Source organism: Delphinus delphis, chromosome 1, assembly GCF_949987515.2.
Source record: "Delphinus delphis chromosome 1, mDelDel1.2, whole genome shotgun sequence".
In the NCBI taxonomy this organism is placed as follows: domain Eukaryota; kingdom Metazoa; phylum Chordata; class Mammalia; order Artiodactyla; family Delphinidae; genus Delphinus; species Delphinus delphis.
In genome coordinates, this window is record NC_082683.1 from 146,344,615 (window position 1) to 146,367,040 (window position 22,426).

The window sequence follows — 22,426 nt, forward strand, 5'->3', positions numbered from 1 at the left end:
ATTTATTTTAAATACTTCAACACAGAGACTTCTAGTTCCAGTCAAGATACAATGAACACATTTCTCCCTAACCGCCCCCCACTAAGGACAGCTAAAAACCCTGGATGTAATTATGAAACAAACAGAAGAAGATTCTGAAAGATGGAAAGAAGAAGGCAGACTGGCTAGAGACCTCAGGACTTGAGGAATAAATAAAATAAAATAACTCATTGGATGGACTTAATAGCAGAGGTAGATTACAGAGGAAAGAAACACTGAGCCTAAAGATATGTCAACAGATATTACACAGTCTGAATAACAGAGAAAAAAATAGGCTGAAAAACATAAACAGAGCCTCAGGGACCTGTAACACGGTTATAAAAGGTCTAACATTTGTGTCATTGGAATCCTAGAAAGAAAGGAGAAAAATGTGGGGATGAAAAAACATTCAAAGAAATAAAAACTAAAAATTTCCCAAATTTGCAAAAGGAATAAACCTAAAGATTCAAGAATCTGAACCCAATCAAATTAAATATACCAATTAAAAGACAGAGATTGGCAGAATGGACTTTTAAGAAGCAATCTAACTCTATGCCATCTACAAGAAATTCACTTCAAAATAACGATATAGGTAGGTTGAAAATAAAAGGCTAGAAAAGGATATGACCTACAAATATTAATCAAAAGAAAGCAGGAGTGACTATATTAATATCAGATAAAGTAGATTTCAGTGAAAGAAAATCACCAGTGTCAGAAAGGATCATTAAGTTATGATAAAACAGTCAATCCATAAAGAAGACATAACAATCCTAAATGTATATGCACCAAACAACAGAGCTGTAAAACATATGAAGCAAAACCTGATAGAACAGATAAAAACAGACAAATCCACAACTATAGTTGGAGACTTTAACACCTGTCTCTCAGCAACTGATCAAACTACCAGACAGAAAATCATTAAGGTTACAAAAAAACTTACCACTACCAACCAACAGGATCTAATCAACATTTGTAGAACATGCCATTCAACAACATCAGAATATACATTCTTTACAAGTACCCATGGAACATTCATTAAGATAGACTATATCCTGGGCCATAAAACGAATCCCAACAAATTTAAAAGAATTTCATCATACAGAGTGTATTCTCTGACAACAATGGAATCAAACTAGAAATCAGTATCAGAAACATAATAGGAAACTCTCCAAACACTTTTCTAAATAACACGAGTCAAAGAGGAAGTGTTGAGGGAAATAAAAAATAAATAGAACTGAATAAAAACGAAAAGACAGGGACTTCCCTGATGGTGCAGTGGTTAAGAATCCACCTGCCAATGCAGGGGACATGGGTTCGAGCCTTAGTCTGGGAAGATCCCACATGCCATGGAGCAACTACTGAGCCTGCATGGCACAACTACCAAAGGCCGCACACCTAGAGCCCGTGCTCTGCAACAAAGAGAAGTCACCACAATGAGGAGCCCGCGCACCACAATGGAAAGCAGACCCCACTCGCCACCACTAGAGAAAGCCCCACGCAGCAACGAAGACACAACGCAGCCAAAAATTAATTTTTTAAAAAATGAAAAGACAATTTATCAAAATGTATAGCTAAAGCAGTGCTGAAGAAAATACAAAACACTAAACAGTTACATTAGAGGAAAAATCTCAAAATTCTAAGCTACCACCACAAGAAACTAGAAAATGAGAAGCAAAACAAACACAGAGCAAGCAAGAAGAAGGACATAAAGAGCAGAAATCAATGAAATCAAAAACAGAAAAAGAGAGAAACCTCATGAAACAAAAAGCTGGTTCTCTATAAAAATCAATACGCTCACAAATTTCCAGAAAACAAGCAAAAAATAAAGAAGAAGATGACCCAAATTACCAAAATCAGGAATAAAAAGGGGGCTATCACTACATAGTCCACAGACATTATGAGGATAATAAGACATACTAAGAAAAACTCTATATACATAAATTTGACAACTTAGATTAAATGGTCTAATTCCTCAAAAAGCACAAACTACCAAAATTCACCCAATAAAAATATAACATTTTGGCCTCCCTAAGGTTCTCAGCCCCTCTCAGACAAATCACGGGGCAGGCCCTGAACCAAGATGGTGGAATAAAAGGACGTGCTCTCACTCCCTCTTGTGAGAACATGAGAATCACAAACAGCTGCTGGACAGTTATCGACAGGAAGACACTGGAACTCACCAGAAAAGATACTCCACATCCAAAGACAAAGGAGAAGCCACAATGAGACGGTAGGAGGGGCGCAATCACAGTAAAATCTAATCCCATAACCACTGGGTGGGTGACTCACAGACTGGAGAACACTTATACCACAGAAGTCCACCCACTGGAGTGAAGGTTCTGAGCCCCACATCAGGCTTCCCAACCTGGGGGTCTGGCAACGGCAGGAGGAATTCCTAGAGAATCAGACTTTGAAGGCTAGTGGGATTTGAATGCAGGACTTCAACAGGACTGGGGGAAACAGAGACTCCCCTCTTGGAGGGCACACACAAAGTAGTGTGCACATCGGGACACAGGGGAAGGAGCAGTGACCCCAGCAAAGACTGAACGAGACCTACCTGCTAGCGTTGGAGGATCTCCTACAGAAGCAGGGGGAGGCTGTGGCTCACCATGAGGACAAGGACACAGGCAGCAGAAGTTCTGGGAAGTACTCCTTCGCGTGAGCCCCCCAGAGTCTTCCATTAGCCCCATCAAAGAGCCCAGGTAGTCTCCAGTGTTGGGTTGCCTCAGGCCAAACAACCAAAAAGGAGGGAACCCAGCCCTACCCATCATCAGAAAAGCAGATTAAAGTTTTACTCAGCTCTGCCCACCAGAGCAACAGTCAGCTCTACCCACCACCAGTCCATCCCATCAAGAAACTTGCACATGCCTCTTAGATTGCTTCATCCACCAGAAGGCAGACAACAGAAGCAGGAAGAACTACAATACTGCAGGCTGTGGAACAAAAACCACATCCACAGAAAGAGAGACAAGATGAAAAGGCAGAGGGCTATGTGCCCGATGAAGGAACAAGATGAAACCCAAGAAACACAACCGAATGAAGTGGAGATAGGCAACCTTCCAGAAAAAGAATTCAGAATAATAATAGTGAAGATGATCCAGGACCTCAGAAAAAGAATGGAGGCAAAAATCTAGATGATGTAAGAAATGTTTAACAAAGACCTAGAAGAATTAAAGAACAAACAAACAGAGATGAACAATACAATAACTGAAATGAAAACTACACTCAAAGGAATCAATAGCAGAATAACTGAGGCAGAAGAACGGATACATGACCTGGAAGACAGAATGGTAGAATTCACGGCTGCGGAACAGAATAAAGAAAAAAGAATGAAAAGAAATAAAGACAGCCTAAGAGACCTCTGGGACAACATTAAACACAACAACATTCGCATTATAGGGGTCCCAGAAGGAGAAGAGAGAGAGAAAGGACCCGAGAAAATATTTGAAGAGATTATAGTCGACAACTTCCCTAACATGGGAAAGGAAATAGCCACCCAAGTGCAGGAAGCACAGACAGTCCCATAAAGGATAAACCCAAGGAGAAACACGCCGAGACACATAGTAATCAAATTGGCAAAAATTAAAGACAAAGAAAAATTATTGAAAGCAGCAAGGGAAAAATGACAAATAACATACAAGGGAACTCCCATAAGGTTAACAGTAGAATTCTCAGCAGAAACTCTACAAGCCAGAAGGGAGTAGCATGATATACTTAAAGTGATGAAAGGGAAGAACCTACAACCAAGATTACTCTACCACACAAGGATCTCACTCACATTTCACGGAGAAATCCAAAGCTTTACAGACAAGCAAAAGCTAAGAGAATTCAGCACCACCAAACAAGCTCTACAACAAATGCTAAAGAAACTTCTCTAAGTGGGAAACGCAAGAGAAGAAAAGGACCTACAAAAACAAACCCAAACAAATTAAGAAAATGGTCATAGGAACATACATATCAAAAATTACCTTAAACGTGAATGGATTAAATGCCCCAACCAAAAGACACAGGCTTGCTGAATGGATACAAAAACAAGACCCATATATATGTTGTCTACAAGAGACCCATTTCAGACCTAAGGACACATACAGACTGAAAGTGAGGGGATGGAAAAAGGTATTCCATGCAAATGGAAATCAAAAGAGAGCTGGAGTAGCACTACTCATATCAGATAAAATAGACTTTAAAATAAAGAATGTTACAAGAGACAAGGAAGGACACTACAGAATGATCAAGGGATCAATCCAAGAAGAGATAACAATTATAAACATTTATGCACCCAACATAGGAGCACCTCAATACATAAGGCAACTGCTAACAGCTATAAAAGAGGAAACCAACAGTAACACAATAATGGTGGGGGATTTTAACACCTCACTTAAACCAATGGACAGATCATCCAAAATGAAAATAAATAAGGAAACAGAAGCTTTAAATAATACAATAGACCAGATAGATTTAATTGATATTTATAGGACTTTCCATCCAGAAAGAGAAGATTACACTTTCTTCTCAAGTGCGCATGGAACATCCTCCAGGATAGATCACATCTTGGGTCACAAACAGCCTCAGTAAATTTAAGAAAATTGAAATCATATAAAGCATCTTTTCTGACCACAATGCTATGAGATTAGAAATGAATTACAGGGGAAAAAAACGTAAAAAACACAAACACATGGAGGCTAAAAAATACGTTACTAAGTAACCAAGATATCACTGAAGAAATCAAAGAGGAAATCAAAAAATACCTAGAGACAAATGACAATAAAAACACGATGATCCAAAACCTATGGGATGCAGCAAAAGCAGTTCTAAGAGGGAAGTTTATAGCTATACAAGCCTACCTCAAGAAACAACAAATATCTCAAATAAACAATCTAACCTTACACCTAAAGGAACTAGAGAAAGAAGAACAAACAAAACCCAAAGTTAGCAGAAGTAAAGAAATCATAAAGATCAGAGCAGAAATCAATGAAATAGAAACAAAGAAAACAAGAGCAAAGATCAATAAAACTAAAAGCTGGTTCTTTGAGAAGATAAACAAAATTGATAAACCATTAGCCAGACTCATCAAGAAAAAGAGGCAGAGGACTCAAATCAATAAAATTAGAAATGAAGAAAGAGAAGTTACAACAGACACCACAGAAATACAAAGCATCCTAAGAGACTACTACAAGCAACTGTATGCTAATAAAATGGACAACCTGGAAGAAATGGACAAATTCTTAGAAAGGTATAACCTTCCAGGACTGAACCAGGAAGAAATAGAAAATATGAACAGACCAATCACAACTAATGAAATTGAAACTGTGATTAAAAATCGTCCAACAAACAAAAGTCCAGGACCAGATGGCTTCACAGGTGAATTCTATCAAACATTTAGAGAAGAGCTAACTCCCATCCTTCTCAAACTCTTCCAAAAAATTGCGGAGGAAGGAACACTCCCAAACTCATTCTAAGAGGCCACCATCACCCAGATACCAAAACCAGACAAAGATACTACAAAAAAAAAAATCACACTTCAATATCACTCATTAATATCGATGCAAAAATCCTCAACAAAATACTAGCAAACAGAAGCCAACAGCACATTAAAAGGATCATACACCATTATCAAGTGGGATTTATCCCAACGATGCAAGGAATCTTCAATATATGCAAATCAATCAATGTGATACACCATATTAACAAACTAAAGAATAAAAACCATATGATCATCTCAATAGATGCAGAGAAAGCTTTTGACAAAATTCAACACTCATTTATGATAAAAACTCTCCAGAAAGTGGGCATAGACGGAAACTACCTAAACATAATAAAGGCCATATAGGACAAACCCACAGCAAACATCATTCTCAACCATGAAAAACTGATAGCATTTCATCTAAGATCAGGAACAAGACAAGGATGTCCACTCTCACCACTATTGTTCAACAGAGTTTTGGAAGTCCTAGCCATGGCAATCAGAGAAGAAAAAGAAATAAAAGGAATACAAATTGGAAAAGAAGAAGTAAAACTGTTAATGTTTGCAGATGACATGATACTCTACATAGAGGATCCCAAAGAGGCTACCAGAAAACTACTAGAGCTAATCAATGAATTTGGTAAAGCAGCCGAATACAAAATTAATGCACAGAAATCTCTTGCATTCCTATACACTAATGATGAAAAATCTGAAAGAGAAATTAAGGAAACACTCCCATTTACCACTGCAACAAAAAGAATAAAATACCTAAGAATAAACCTACCTAGGGAGACAAAAGACCTGTATGCAGAAAACTATAAGACACTGATGAAGGAAATTAAAGATGATACCAACAGATGGAGAGATATACCATGTTCTTGGACTGGAAGAATCAATATTGTGAAAATGACTATACTATCCAAAGCAATCTACAGATTCAATGCAATCCCTATCAAATTACCAATGGCATTTTTTACAGAACTAGAACAAAAAATCTTAAAATTTGTATAGAGACACAAAAGACCCCGAATAGCCAAAGCAGTCTTGAGGGAACAATATGGAGCTGGAGGAATCAGACTCCCTGTCTTCAGACTATACTACAAAGCTATAGTAATCAAGACAATATGGTACTGGCACAAAAAGAGAAACATAGATCAATGGAACAAGATAGAAAGTCCAGAAGTAAACTCACTCACCTATGGTCAACTAATCTATGACAAAGGAGGCAAGGATATACAATGGAGAAAAGACAGTCTCTTCAATAAGTGGTGCTGGGAAAACTGGACAGCTACATGTAAAAGAATGAAATTAGAACACTCCTTAACACCATACATAAAAATAAACTCAAAATAGATTAGAGGGCTTCCCTGGTGGCGCAGTGGTTCAGAGTCCACCTGCCGATGCAGGGAACACGGGTTCGTACCCCGGTCCGGGAAGATCCCACGTGCCGCAGAGTGGCTGGGCCCGTGAGCCATGGCCGCTGAGCCTGCGCGTCCGGAGCCTGTGCTCTACGGTGGGAGAGGCCATGACAGTGAGAGGCCCGCATACCGCAAAAAATAAATAAATAAATAAATAGATTAGAGACCTAAATGCAAGACCAGACACTATCAAACTCTTAGAGGAAAATATAGGAAGAACACTCTTTGACATAAATCACAGCAAGATCTTCTTTGATCCACCTCCTAGAGTAATGGAAATAAAAACAAAAATAAACAAATGGGACCTAATGAAACTTCAAAGCTTTTGCACAGCAAAGGAAACCATAAACAAGACGAAAAGACAACCCTCAGAATGGGAGAAAATATTTGCAAACGAATCAAGGGACAAAGGATTAATCTCCAAAATAGATAAAGAGCTCATGCAGCTCAATATTAAAAAAACAAACAACCCAATCCAAAATTGGGCAGAAGACCTAAATAGATATATCTCCAAAGAAGACATATAGATGGCCAAGAGGCACATGAAAAGTTGCTCAACATCACTAATTATTAGAGAAATGCAAATCAAAACTACAATGAGGTATAACCTCACACCAGTTAGAATGGGCATCATCAGAAAATCTACAAACAACAAATGCTGGAGAGGGTGTGGAGAAAAGGGACCCCTCTTGCACTGTTGGTGGGAATGTAAATTGATACAGCCACTATGGAGAACAGTATGGAGGTTCCTTAAAAAACTAAAAATAGAGTTAACATATGATCCAGCAATCCCACTACTGGGCATACACCCAGAGAAAACCATAATTCAAAAAGACACATTGCACCCCAATGTTCATTGCAGCACTATTTACAATAGCCGGGTCATGGAAGCAACCTAAATGCCCATTGACAGACGAATGGATAAAGAAGATGTGATACATATATACAATGGAGTATTACTCAGCCATAAAAAGGAACGAAATTGGGTCATTTGTTGAGACATGGATGGATCTAGAGACTGTCATACAGAGTGAAGTAAGTCAGAAAGAGAAAAACAAATATTGTATATTAACGCATATATGTGGAACCTAGAAAAATGGTACATATGAACCAGTTTGCAAGGCAGAAATTGAGACACAGATGTAGGGAACAAACGTATGGACACCAAGTGGGGAAAGCGGCGGGGAGGGTGGGGGTGGGTGGTGGAGGTGGGGGTGTGATGAATTGGGCGATTGGGATTGACATGTATACACTGATGTGTATAAAATTGATGACTAATAAGAACCTGCTGTATAAAAAAACAAATTTAATAAAATTCAAAAATTTTAAATATATATATATATATATATCATTTTAACCATCAAACAAATTGAATTCATAGTTTTAAAATCCCTAAAAAGAAATCTCCAGTCCCACGTGGTTTCACTAAAGAATTCTACCTGACACCTAAAGAACTTCTCCGTAATAGGGGAGATACTGCCGAACTCATTTTCTAAGTCTAGTAATAAACATATGAAATCTGAAATTAAAGATACAAGACCATATATAATCAGTCAAAAATCAGACATAGACAGTACTCAGAGAGACAGAGAGAACTACAGTCTAATACCCCTCCTGAACACAGACAAGAAAAATCTCAGCAGAATATCAGCAAGTGTAGTCCAGCTACATATATAAAAAAATTATACACCATGACCAAGTGGAGTTTATCCCAGGGATGCAAGGCTGGTTCAATACTCAAAAATCAATCAAAGTAATACAACATATTAACATCTTCTTAATTAAAGAAGAAAAATAGCATCATCATACCAATTGATGCAGAAAAATCATCTAACAAAATTCAATACTGATTCATAAAAATTCTCAGAAAACTAGGAATAGAGGGAAACTTCCCCCCCTTGATAAAGAACATCTACAGAAAAACCTACAGAAACATCATACTTAATGGTGAATGACTGATGTTAATGGTTAAGACTGGGAAAAAGCCAAGGATGTACACTCTCATAACTCTTATTCAACATAATACTAGAAGTCCTAGCCAGCACAATAAGAAAAGAAAAGAAGAGTCATAACAGATTGAAAAGGAAGACATGAAAATGTCCTGATTTGCAGGTGACATGATTGCTTACACAGAAAAACTCAACAAGTCTGTCCAAAAAGAAAGGAAAAAAAAACCCTCCAATAAGGAATAAATGAGCTCAGAAAAGCCATAGGATATAAGATCAACATATAAAAGCCAACTGTACTTCTATATACTAGCAATGAACATGTGGAAATTGAAATTTAAAATGTAAAACCATTTATAATCACTCAAAAAATAAAATACTTAGGCATAAAGGTAACAAAACATGTATAGAATTTGTCTCCTAAAAACTACAAAGTACTAATGAAATAAATCCGAAAAGATGTAAATAAGGCTAAAGACACACTGTTCGTGGATTGGAAAATTCAACATAGTGAAGACATCAATTTTCCAAATTGATCTATAAATTTATCAGAATTGTACCAAAATCCCAGCAAAAAGTCTTGTAGATATAGAAGAGCTTATTCTAAAGCATATTTGGAAAGGCAAAGGAACTAAATGAGCTAAAACAATTTGGAAAAAAAGAATAAAATTAGATTACATTACTTGATTTTAAGACTCACCAGTAATCAAGAAAATGTGGCATTAGTGTAAAGACAGATACATATATCAATGGAACAGAAATGAAAACCCAGAAATAGAGCCACACAAGTTTGGCCAACTGATTTATGACAAAGGTGTGAAACAATTCAATAGAGGAAGACAGTCTTTTCAACAAAAGGTGCTGTAGCAATTGGATATCCATAAGCAAAAAAATAATAATAATAAATCTCTACCTAAATTAACACAAAAATTAACCCAAAAGGGATCACAGACTTAAAGGTAAAATGCAAAACTAGGCAACTTTGTGGGGGGGAAAAGAAAAAAATCTTTGGGTCATAAAACTAGGCCAAGAGTACTTAGACATGACACCAAAAGCACAGTTCTTAAGAGAAAAAAAAATTAATAAACTGGATTTCTGTGAAAGACCCTACCAAGAGGATGAAAAGTCAAGCCACCGCCTGAGAAATAATATTTGCAAACCACCTACCTGACAAAGCACTAGTATCTAGACTATACAGAGAACTCTCTGAACTCAACAGTGAAAATAAACCAAACACTCCAAGTAAAAACATGCAAAAGATATGAACAGAATTTCACTAAAGAGTATATAGAGATGACAAATAAGCACATGAAAATATGTTCAACGTCTTTAACTATTAGGGAAACGCAAATGAAAACCATGATGAGATATCACTACCCGCCTATCAGAATAGCTGAAATTTAAAATGTTAATAAGGTCAGATGCTAGTAAGTGTGCAGAGAAACTGAGTATCTCATACCTTTTTCTGGTGGGAATGTAAAATGGTAGAGCCATTTTGGAAAACAGTTCATACAGTTTTTCATAAAACCAAACATGTACTTATCATACGATCCAGCAATCAAACACCTGGGTATTTATCCCTGAGAAAATAAAACTGAAGTTCACATGAAAACCTGTACACAAATATTCACCTCAGATTTATTTATAATAGCCAAAAACTGGAAACAACCGAAATGTCCTTCACGGGTCGAATGGTTAAACAAACTGTGGTCCATCCATATCATTAACTAATACCCTGCAAAGAAAAGGAATAAATTACTGATACACACAACTTGTATGAATCTCAAGGGCATTAAGCTGGGGGCGGGGGAGGGAGCCAGTCTCCAAAGGTTATAATACCGTATGACTCCATTTATATAACATTCTCAAATGACAAAATCATGAGATGGAAAGACAAAACTGTGGCTTCCACGGGTTCGGGATGGCGAGAGCAGGATGGGTGTGACTAGAAAGAGGCAGAAAGGAAGTTCTTTCTGGTTCTATATTTTAACTGTGTTGGTGGTTAATGAAAGGAAAGGAATAGAACCACACTCAAAAGTCCCAATATACCACATACAAAAACTGCAGTTTCCGTGGTTGAACCAGGATGGGGTTTAAAGCCCAGCCACGTAGACCTCTGCTTCGCCCCCTAATGGTGGTTCCTGAGGCATGCTAGGAATACTATGGTATTTGCAGAATCTCAAAGTTGATGAGTCAGACTTCTCATTTGCATACCCACAGTACCCTGTATAGAGTACAATCCTTTCAAGTTTAAAAGAATATTCCTTTCAACTGAACATTTCTAACTATGAGAAGTTTGCTTACCAAATCCCTTGTACAAACTTTAAGCAGGAAGTGCCCTTGGGGACAAAGAGCCCCCATCAGTGAAGTAGGATCCGCGGTTACTGGAGAAATGAGCTTAGTAAACCAGCGTTAGAGTCTGGTTTCTCTTCAGATAGAATAAATCTTTCGCCTTTTACTAAAGATTTCCGTGAAGAGAACTAAGTCTGAATGTTCCACAAACTTTTTGAGGCCTTGCTTTGGCAGGGCTAGTGTCTGATGTTGTAATAAAAGACATGATCTTTCTGAAATAACCCATCTTCCTGCCGCTTTCAACATGCCATTATTCCTCTTAACCTACAAGGTTTAGTATTATAAGAAGCTTATAGGCTAAGGTTTTATTGGTTTTCTACCTGAACTGTTCTGATTAACCTACACAGTTTTAGTATTATAAGTAAGAAGCTTATAAAGTTTTATTGGTTTTCTGCCTGAGCTGTTCTAGTAAAATGTCATAAATTTATGTCAAATGAATTTCCACTGATGAAGTGTTGACTTGCCAGTTGCCACTCACATCAGAAACATTGGCTAAAACAACTGAACCGTTCCCCTTCCCTCCCCTATGTAATGAAGAATCTAAAATGTTGAAAACATATATCCTAAGTGATGGCCCTGAAGCCCCACTCAAAGGTCCTGTATTCAGTTCCAAGTTGGAAAGTATGTGGTGGTCTGATGCCAGATCGTCCAGAATCCCCAGTGCATGATGTCATAGCCACGAGAGGAACCTTAAATGCATGGTAGTGGTACCAGCTCCTAAAGGACAAAGAGCCTCCTGAAACTTCACCCAGCCCAGCAAACAGGCTGGTGTGAACTGGTTTCTACTGCTTGCCTAATAAACGTCTATATGTGTGATCAAATTTAGCTGGAGAACGGCCTTCATACAACCCACGAGCAAAATTATAATGGACTAACTAACCCTCACCAACGTGAACCTTTCCTTTCAGCAGATACTGTGATCCTGCAAGTGGCTTCAGTCAGTTCCCCACACAAAGACACCGCCCTTCACATCTCCCACGGGCCCATGATCTCACTTTTATCCTGCAGCTGCTTCTAATTTCTTTTTAACAGAGACTTATCAACTGTCATGTCATGATTTTAAAAGGTAATAACCTTTTAAAGAATGGTGACAGGCATCACTTTTAGGGAAGGTACTGGGAAAAGGAAGGGTTTCCCCTCCTCCACCCTCCCCCATGTCTCTCCCCAAATTTCAGCTCTAAGCCGCTGCTGAACTCTGCTCCTTCTACTCTCAGAATCCTATCTGTTGGAGCACTTACATAGGATGTGTTGTGTAAACAACCTCCTCTACCCTGAGGGGCTGTTCTTGACAATAAAAGTGCCCAAATGCAGAGTCCACATTCCAGAAGGGACGAGTTAGCCTCCAAGGGTCCCAGTCAGAAATCCAGTTCCAGACATGGCTACAATTCAACTGATTTCAATATTGGTATTGAAAGCTGCACCTGAGAATTTATTGGCATTAAGGATGTTAGAAAGAAGTAATGTACAAATGAAGGAAGTGGTGTTCAACATGGGCAGTGGGTGAGAAATTTTCTCAGCCTCCAATAACCTCATAAGGGTGAGGCATCAGAATCCCTGGAGCAGGCACCCAGAGCTTCAGAGAAAACAGCCCTCCTTCTAGCACCCCCTGTGCTTCTATGTCCCTTTACTTCATAAGGTTCCATTCCCCCTGTCAGACTAGCAGGGTGTCTGCTCCAGCCCAGAGTAGAACTGCCTCAGCCTCAGATGAATCCTTCCTGCAGGGTGCTTGTTGGAGAACCTACAGACAGAGAACAGGTTCAGTGGCAGATTTTGTACCTGCCACTGAAGAAATAAGTAATAAGTGTTTGCACATGTGGCAGAATTCAGATCTGAACTCTTTCCCTACGACGTATCACTTGGTAGTGAGGTTACAGGAAAGGAAGATATTTAACTCCTACCCACGTCCAACTACCAGAAGCTAATAAGAGTAAAACCAAAGAATCTGACTTTTGTTCAACAATCAGACAGACTCGGGTCAGTTCAAAACACTATCCTCCTGTTCAAGGCTCAGCTCAGATCCACCTCCTCTGGGGAGCCTTCCCTGGTCATTCCAAGGTTGGAAACTCACATGGCAATTTTGGGCTATACCAACCAGGGACACTCATAAAAATGGAAACACTTTGTTCAGTGAAATGCCGATTTTCCGGAAGGACACACAAACAGGGTCAGTTGTCCTGGCTGTGTACACCTGCTATCTCTTCAGCTTGACAGATGCTGCTGCCCTTAGTTAAATAATTAGAGCATCATCCCTATTAAAGCCACATGGCAGCCTGGCATTCTCAGATGGAGTATTAGCTTCTTGAGGAGAGAAGCTATGCTTCTTACTTCCCTTAATCCACAGCACCTATAGAAAAGCAGTTGATTAGCAAAGAATTACTTGTTAACTGACCGGCCTGTGGCTGAGAAATGTCTCACTGCTCCAAACCTATATCATCACCTCAAGGTTTTACTAAGTAGTCATGGGGAACCTCTCTCTCAATCTGTTTCTTTTTCTCCCTTCTCTCCCTCCATACGTGTACATGCACACATACACACACCTGATTTTTTAGTCCTGCAGGGCTAAACCCTTGGTTCTAATTTCACCTTATCTTCTCCGGGCTCCTTCAAGAAACTTTATAACAAAATAAACAATATTTGGCAGGACTTCCCTAGTGGCACAGTGGTAAGAATACGCCTGCCAATGCAGGGGACACAGGTTTGATCCTTGGTCCAGGAAGGTCCCACATGCCGCGGAGTAACTAAGCCCGTGTGCCACAACTACTGAATCCTGCGCGACTACAGCCCGTACTCTGCAACAAGAGAAGCCACCGCAATGAGAAGACCGTGCACCGCAACAAAGAGTAGCGCCCGCTCGCCGCAACTAGAGAAAGCCCGCGTGCAGCAACGAAGACCCAACGCAGACAAAAATCGATCAATCAATCATTAATTAATTTTTTTTAAAAAAACAATATTTTGCATGAGTTAATAGATATAAAAGAGAGAGAAGGGCCAAGCAGGGGGCTTAGTGATTGAGCTAATAAGCAAATTTGATGCTTATCCATCTGCATTATAGACCCTATTTTCACATAAGGCAGAGAGCTTCCCTTTCCTGTGCTCCCCAGGAAATCACTACTGCCTCACTTTTCCCCCCGCCTAGTTGCAAATCTCCTACATATCAGGAAGGACATCCAGCAGGGATGAGACTAGACAAGAGACAGCGTACTGGCAGGTTAAGAGCAGGAGTTCTTCATGTAAACGAGAGGGAATCAAGCCCAACGTGTGCTCAAGAAACTTCCCTCCATTACTAGTCTGCGGGCTTCTTGCTCCCACCATTTGGAGACTCCTCAGCCCACACCCTCTCTGCCTGGAGAGGCTGGAACAGGACACAAGAATCTCCCTCTGCTGAGCAGCCCCTCTGTGAAGGGGCAAAGCTGCATCCAATCCTCTGTTAATAAGGATGGGCTGAAAATTCACACAAACAACCAAACCACACGTTCACCTGTTCCCATCAGATGGAGGAAGGCAGACACGACCAGAACACCGCAATCATCTTGGAAGAGCTACGGCTGAATGAAAATGAGGTAAGGCCTACACTCTCTAAACCTGCCAGAGTTGAGACACGTGAAACAAAGCAAACATCGCCAGGGGGCCAATGATCCTTCACAGTAAGTGCCCAACCAGACAGCCATGTCCACCTTAACCCAACCGCCACTACTGAATGCCTGCTCCAGTGAGGCAGGGATGAAAGATCCTCTTACACCTAAAACAGGTAACTGCTCTATAACAGGCTCGGGGAGGAGTCCTGGGAATGGAGCTCATAGGAGGGAGGAATCAATGCCAACAGGGGGAGGAGCCGGGGAGAGAGGCGTCAGGAAAGGTTTCACGTGGGCTGTTCCTTGAGCCGCAGGGAAGTGTGCCCAGTCTGCATGAGGATGACGGGGAGGAAACCTCAAGGCATCCTTGGGGAATGGCAGACGATCCTGTTATTTCGTAGCACGTGGTTACTACATGGAGATGAGGCTGCTAAAACGAGGTAGGGCCAGTGGACAAACGGGGCTGAATGTCAGCCACCGAGTCTGGACTTCATACTGTAAGAAATGGGGAGGAACATTATGAGATATACATTCCAGGACGTTAAGTCCAGGGATGCACAAACCTTGAGTGGGGGAGATCGGGGGAGGCGGGCAAGGTAGAGAAATGCCAAGGCTCCTCAAAGAGTCCTCAGAAGAAATGGCAATGGCCCCAACCCCTTCAGTAACCGTCCCTTGCCTTCTGAATAAAGTCCAGGCTCCACCTATAGCACCCAATGGCCTTTATGATCCAGCCCCTGTCTATCCTGTATCATCCCTTGCTCTCACTCAACCTCCCAGCCAAACTGAAGGACTCTCTCAAATCCAGTCCTTAGGGCCGCTGCCCCCTTCACCCATCCTTCCCCAGTACCTCAGCTCTAACTTCTGTGAGTCTGGGTTACAGGCACCTTCTGTTTCTGCATGCCCCGTGAATAGCTGCATCACTTACCTCACTGTCTCAGCATCAGTGTCCCCTGAATTCAGGGCCCAGTGAAGACAGAGCCTGGAAGGTCACAGCCCCCCAGCACCCAGCCTAGAAGCCTCTCACACAGCAGCCACTCAATGAATATTTGTTAAATGATTCAACATAGAGCTTGCTGAGGGTGTTTTTTTTGAAGTATCAAAATACAGAGGAATTTATAAATAAGTTGAATATTAAAATCTTTATAGGTAAAATCTGAGTAGCTAAAAATTTTATCTTTACTTTAGAAACGACCTCTTCTCTCTTAACATTCAAAGACATAAGTGATCAAGCTTCCCTTCTCTGATCTTATCTTCTCTTTCTAACCTTCTTGGCAGGCACTGAAAATTCCTCTCTGATTCTACTTCTCAAAGAACGTCTCATTCACAAGTGGGCCCCAATTTCAGAACTGTCACAGGAAGAGATGTCCTCAGGAAAGAAATGAGTAACTGATTACATGTAAAATTCTTCATAATGCATTAGGCTTTTGAGAGCTCCTTTCAGTAGCAATCCATCCCCTTCTAGATTTAAACGTTTCTCTGTAGAACATTATCTCCTTGCCAGACAGGGGGAATCAACAAATCTTAGCTCTAAAGCAAGGACGTCACCATCCATGGAAGGACAAAATAATGACCACAGAAGCATGGACTGAGGATCCATTCTGTACCAACCACATACATGCTGGGTGTTTTATCATCATCTCTTTCTCCACAATAAGCCCTCCCGTTCCCATATTCCAAAACATAAAACTAAGGCTCAAATGAGGTGAATGATTTTCCAAAATGGAGCAAACTGCATTTTGAACTCAAGTCCATCCAACTCCACACCTGTGCTCTTTCCATTATAACAACTATCTTGAATCATAAATAAAAATAGGGGCTTCCCTGGTGGCGCAGTGGTTGAGAGTCCGCCTGCCGATGCAGGGGACACGGGTTCGTGCCCCGGTCCGGGAAGATCCCACATGCCGCAGAGCGGCTGCGCCCGTGAGCCATGGCCGCTGAGCCTGTGCGTCCGGAGCCTGTGCTCCGCAACGGGAGAGGCCACAACAGTGAGAGGCCCGCGTACCGCAAAAAAAAAAAAAAAAAGAAAGAAAAGGAAAACAAATTCATGATAATACAACCCAACATGGAGCTTCATTCATGTCAGTTTGATTCAGAACCTACTATCTAGAAATATCAAGCAAGGAACATGGCCACTAAAAAGTTTCCTTCATGTTCTTGGGACATCTAGCAAAAACACTAGGCAAGACAAAAGGGAACCACCAAACACCGAGACAGATGGCCAGAACTGGAAAGGCATCGGGCTCGACCTGTCCCTGGCCACACACAGGTTCCCAGCGCAGGACTGCTCCAAGACGCCACTGGAGCCCACGCGGGGAGGCACTTTCAAGCCTGGAAAAAGATACATCGCGAAACAGCATGCAAACGTCACAGCATACCTAACCCGAACACTCCTTGAGAGCTACATCTACGCAATCTCCCCCACCACAACTGGCGTCTCTCGGCAGAAACAAGCAGCTTTACACCAAAGGAATGATAAGACCCAAAGGTATTCCTGATTTGGGCTATAATCCTCCCTACCATCATCGGCAACCGGAGGACTGTGCTCAGACCCAGCAACCTTTCACTGTCCTAAGGGAAGCTTCCCCTTGAGTCACCATCACCCTGATACATTCGTCTCCTTTCCAACCACACTGAGCCCCTCTGGAAGAGCATCTTCTCTACAGATGACCTTGCCAAATCCCACCCATTCTGTGGAGCTCAGCTGAAGGTCTGCCCCCAGAAGCAGTGTGGGATTGCTTGTGCCCACGGTGGTCTCTCCCTGCTCTGACTGTCAACACTGTCCCACTCGGCATTCATGTACATGCCAATCAAGGTGAACTTAGGACTGATGCATTTTACGCCAATGTTGCCACCTGGCACAGTGTTACTGTCTCCTGCAGTTAAATTCAGCAAAATACTCACCTACTCTGTCCCAGGCACTGAAGATACAGGACTCATTAAATCCCAGCCCTGCCCCTGTGAGATTCACAGTCTGGTGGAGGATGGATACTACAAGATAACACTGTACAAATATATTTATCATGATAGGGTACAAGATTCAATCCAAAGCATGACTACACATCACCCTGTTCATCTCCTTCAGATCATTTAGCTCAATCTGTGGCTGTTAACGTTTATTCATTTACTTACTGTTGGTCTGTCCCCACTAGGAGACACTGGGACAGGAAGTTTGTCTGTCTGGTTCACTACTATGTCCCTAGCACTCCACATGGACTTGGGCACAGAAACACATGCGTTAAAAGCTGTCTTTGTGGAAGGAGATAAAAAGAGAAGCAGAGAAGTGTCAGGAACTATGCGCATTAAAAAGCCCAAGTTAAAGGTCCACGCAATGCTTCCATGACAGGAGACACCTGGGCTCAGATGTGAAGTGTGAGTGAGGACCAGATAGGGAAGAGGTGGAGCACGATCCAGAGGAGGAAACAGGATGAGCAAAGGTAAGAAATGGCCAAGTCAGCATGACGAAGCCCTTAAATACGACTGCAGGCCAGCCGTTCTCAAAGAGAGGCGGTTTTGTCCTTAGGGGGCATGTGGTGACGCCTGGAGACATTCGTGACTGTCATGACTTGGTGCTACTGGCACCTACGAGGTGGAGTCCAGGGATGCTGCTGAACACCGTACAATGTACAAAACAGGCCCCCAAACAAAGGAGGTCAGCAGTGCTGAGGTTTAGCGACATTTAAAGGATGGACTGGTCAGAGGACATAAAAGCTTCCTTCTCAAGTTCACAATTTCTACTCATGCCTAATGTCACCTTTTGATTAGAATTTAGACCAGAATAGCGTTTGCTTGCCACCTCCCATAACCTCCAAAGGAAATACTCAGAACCTATTAGGCTTCTGTTTTAGCTGCAATAAGACTTTCAGCAGACATCCATGAACCTCCTGTCACTACATATGGCCCCGGGTCTATTTTATGATCTTCACCAAGGACACAGAATCAATTTCCTTCATCTGTTGGCTATCCACCCTGGCTCACCATTTTCCCTCTAAATTCTAGGACTCCAAACTACTCATCCCCTATGCAGGGTAATGAGATACAGAAAGATGAGGACAAGAGGTGCTCAACACCATCAGATGAATGGATGGAAGGATGATCAGCAGGACAGAGGAACAGAGATTTTTCAGAATAGAAAAAGTCCTTGGAGCTTTTATCTGAGCCTTGTGCACTGTTCCACAAAGGCAGGGTCGACCTAAACGTCGACATCCACTGCCTGTGCCCATCACCCCAGGGGGCTGTCATGGAGAATGCACAGAAGAGGTCATGTCCCCAGGATTCTGAAGCTTTGGCAGGGAGTCAAGCAGCTGAACGTGATGGGGTGGTGGGAGCTGGGAAGTCAGCGAAGACAAAGCCCCTTTGTCTAGAAGTAGCAACACCCAGCAGGGCTGAGCCTGCAACAATGAAATCCATGGGAGCTCCAAACCTGTCAGGGCCTGATCCTCGTTCAGCTTCTCATACTGCCTCACAGTTGCTTCTCTTCAGCGAAAAGTCTCTTAGTCTAAAATGAGTTTGCTTATTTTTGCCCCTGGCAAACAATTCAGTATTATCTGAAATGCCTGAATTATGACTCTAAAATTTTTTTTTAAATCACCATTTTTTTTCTGTTGTAAGAGATCCAATAGCAGTATATTTCTAAAGAGTAGATCCCAGACACTCACAAGGGCTATCTGCTGTTGTAACCAGAGCAGGACCCAATGGGGCCTTCCCAGGACAAACCCCCCCCCCCCGCCCACTGTCCTCCGCCTGTCTCGTCTGCAGAAAAACTGTAATCAAAGAGTAAGTTTAATCAGAGAAGTGAGAAAATGCAAAAGCAAAGGAAAAAGTCAAACAAGGCAAAACAATAATAGCTTAGCCATTAAACAAAGTCAAGGACCTTTAGTTTCTCCTCAGGGGCTATAGATATATTCTGAGCCATATCCTTTGAGCTGTTTTGCAGATACTGAAACCCCCACCAGGTGGAAGAAGTTAACTAGATGCTGCCCACAAGCACGTAGACCCCAGACCAATCAGCACCAGAAGGTTGATGATGTTGACTCCTGGTTGCCTCACCACCAACCAAGAATGTCCATGAGCTGATGATGCACCTTGCAACTCTCTCCTCAACACATAGCCCCTTCCTCTTTTCCCTATATAATTTCTGAACAAAACTTGGGGAGTTGGTTCTTTGGGACATGAGTCCACCTTCTCGCCAGGATTGACAGCTACCTCAGTAAAGCTACCTTTCCTTTTACCCAACACTTATCTCTCAGTATTGGATTCCTGAGCGATGAGCAGCTAAACCTGAGTTCTGTAACACTGTGACAACTCAAGTTCCACTGTGACATAAAGCTTCCCAAATTTCCTCATCTCTGAAGTGGGCACATTACACATCTTACGAATAATCCTAAAAAGGGCTTATTTAAATCAGAAACATTTACAAATGGATTCGATGTACGAAAATTAAATTTATATCCAACTTTTCACGGAAATGTCTGGTGGGCAGAACAACTGGGAAGAGCATCATGCAGGGCAGGACATTCTTCCCAGCCCCAGACAAACATGAACCATGTATTTAATATGGTGGCTCTGTACAGAGCCAGAGCTGGAAGAAAAGGGACAGGTTACCCTAGAAAATCAAATGGAAATGGAAGCCAGTTTTCTTCAATTCTAAGTAAGATCTGTAACTCTCAAAGTAGGAAGATATCAATACAGGCAGTACCCAGTTTGGAAACGAACTGTCTTCCAAAGTTCATTTGTAAGTCAGGTGCTCCGAACCTGGAGTGCAAGCATCTTTCTATGCTCCAAGCCAACCAACAAAAGCTGATTAAACTTACAATATACCTGGCACACTACACACTTAGAGCAAAAATAGTAAAAAGCAATGGTGTGATATCATTTTTTTAAACATATCCAAATGCCTAGAAAAACAAATACACAGCTCCTCACTAGGGTTGACCTGAACCCAAACTATGAGCTGAAGCTGGATGTCATGTGATCCAAGTCATTACCGAAATGGGGTCCTGGAAAACTGAAAGGGGAAGAATAAGAAAAACTCCAGACTCAAGAGGAAAGGAGTTCTGGTGGGACACAGAAAGTAGTCTAACATCTTGCAATCAAAAGAGGAGGGTCTGGTACCTACCCATGACATACTCTGAAGAACAGAAGTGCTAACCGTCACCACTAGGAGAGCAACAGCGGCCACCCTGCCAGCGATCTAAGCAGGCACAATGAGCTGCAGTGGAGGATAAATGGCCCACTGCCACCCGGAACCAGGGAGCAGAGGGGCGGGGGATTCCCAGCATGCTCTGCAGGGTGTGGATGGCCAGGGGCAGTAGAGGCAGGAAGGAAACAGTTCCATAGTTGCCATGAGTTGGTATAGGGAGTGTCCAGGAGCCACATTTGACTCCAATAGCTATGGCTAGGTCAGGAAGGAACTTCCTAAACTTTACAAAAGTGAAATCTGCATGAACCGATAAGGTTACCGATCCACATCTCTAGTATTTTGAGAGGAGAACATGGGATGAGATAAAGACAAAGCACGGGAATGCCTTTCTCTACACGGCACACTCGCACCTTTTACAGCAGGAAAGGTACTTAATGTCCAGTCGTTGCTGAGTACTATGGCTGGGTCAACGCCAAATACAAAAGTGATGCAAAACACTGAAACCGGGTTTGAAAATGGAAAAGGTTTATCACTGATCCACTCTGTACCTTCTTTAATCCTCCAAATAAAGTGTCAGTGTCCAGGTCAAATTCTTGGTCCAGTTCCTCTTCATGTTCTGACAAGAAAAACAGTGTGCATTAGTCACGAATCCAAATGAAAGTGGGCTTGGTGTAACAGGAGAGGTACCAAAGGAAACTGGAATACGTCCTGGAAAAGCTGCCCGTGGACTGAGCTACAGGCATGGAAACATGTCACACTCCTTCATTTCTGTGACCTCATCTCCTGGAAATACATGGTGGGGCTGATGGAAATGTCCCTTTAATTTGTCATAAGGGTCACAAAAGGAGAGGGATTAAGCGCAAAAGCTTCCAGCACAAGGAAGCACAGGAGGGATGAGGGCAAATGCCCCGCTTGTACAGATGGTGAAAAAAAATTTTAAACAGACCATGCCACAAAATGATGGTGATCATAGCCCTGTGATATAAAGCTAACAAGATTATTGATGGAATTGTATAATGGTAATATATGTGCTTATAAGTAAACAGTACAATTGGTTTAAAACAAAAAATATTTTAAAATCTTATTCAAATACTTCCTAAGGGTGAACAATAACCAGGCGCGGTGTGAAATAGTAGGAGTAACGCAGAACACGATTGGCAAGACTTTTGCTCTCCTGGGACTTACTGTACACTGGATGAGAGAGACAAACAAATAATAAGAAATTACAATGGTGCTGAAGAATGCCATGATATGGGAGGTAAGGAGTGCTGTGGGGGTTGAGTCTGGGGTGTCTATTTGATGTCAATAGGCAGCTGGATGGGCATGGACAGAGCTCAAAACAGCGCCTCAGTTGGAGGTAAAGACTTAGGAGTCCCCAGGGTAGTAATGAAGCCTCCAGAATAACTGAGATCACCCAAAAGGGCACAGACTGCATAGACATAGACAAGAAAAGAAAAATCCAGTGCTCATCGGACCAACAAACATACAAAAAACACAGAGGACCACAAAGGAGCTAC

General features: G+C 41.7%; 1 protein-coding gene and 1 non-coding gene across 2 annotated transcripts in view; one reads left to right on the forward strand and one right to left on the reverse strand.

The window, feature by feature from the left end:
• Nucleotides 1-22,426, reverse strand: part of HHAT (hedgehog acyltransferase) — a 363,481-nt gene that overhangs the window by 314,627 nt on the left and 26,428 nt on the right. The window contains exon 3 of the mRNA XM_060010033.1: nt 21,458-21,525. Within this exon, the coding sequence (XP_059866016.1) occupies nt 21,458-21,525 (68 nt within the window). The remainder of the gene's footprint in view (nt 1-21,457; nt 21,526-22,426) is intronic.
• On the forward strand, nt 11,261-11,376 carry LOC132416726 (U5 spliceosomal RNA). Its single transcript, XR_009517696.1, has one exon. It is a non-coding gene; the product is annotated as a U5 spliceosomal RNA (small nuclear RNA).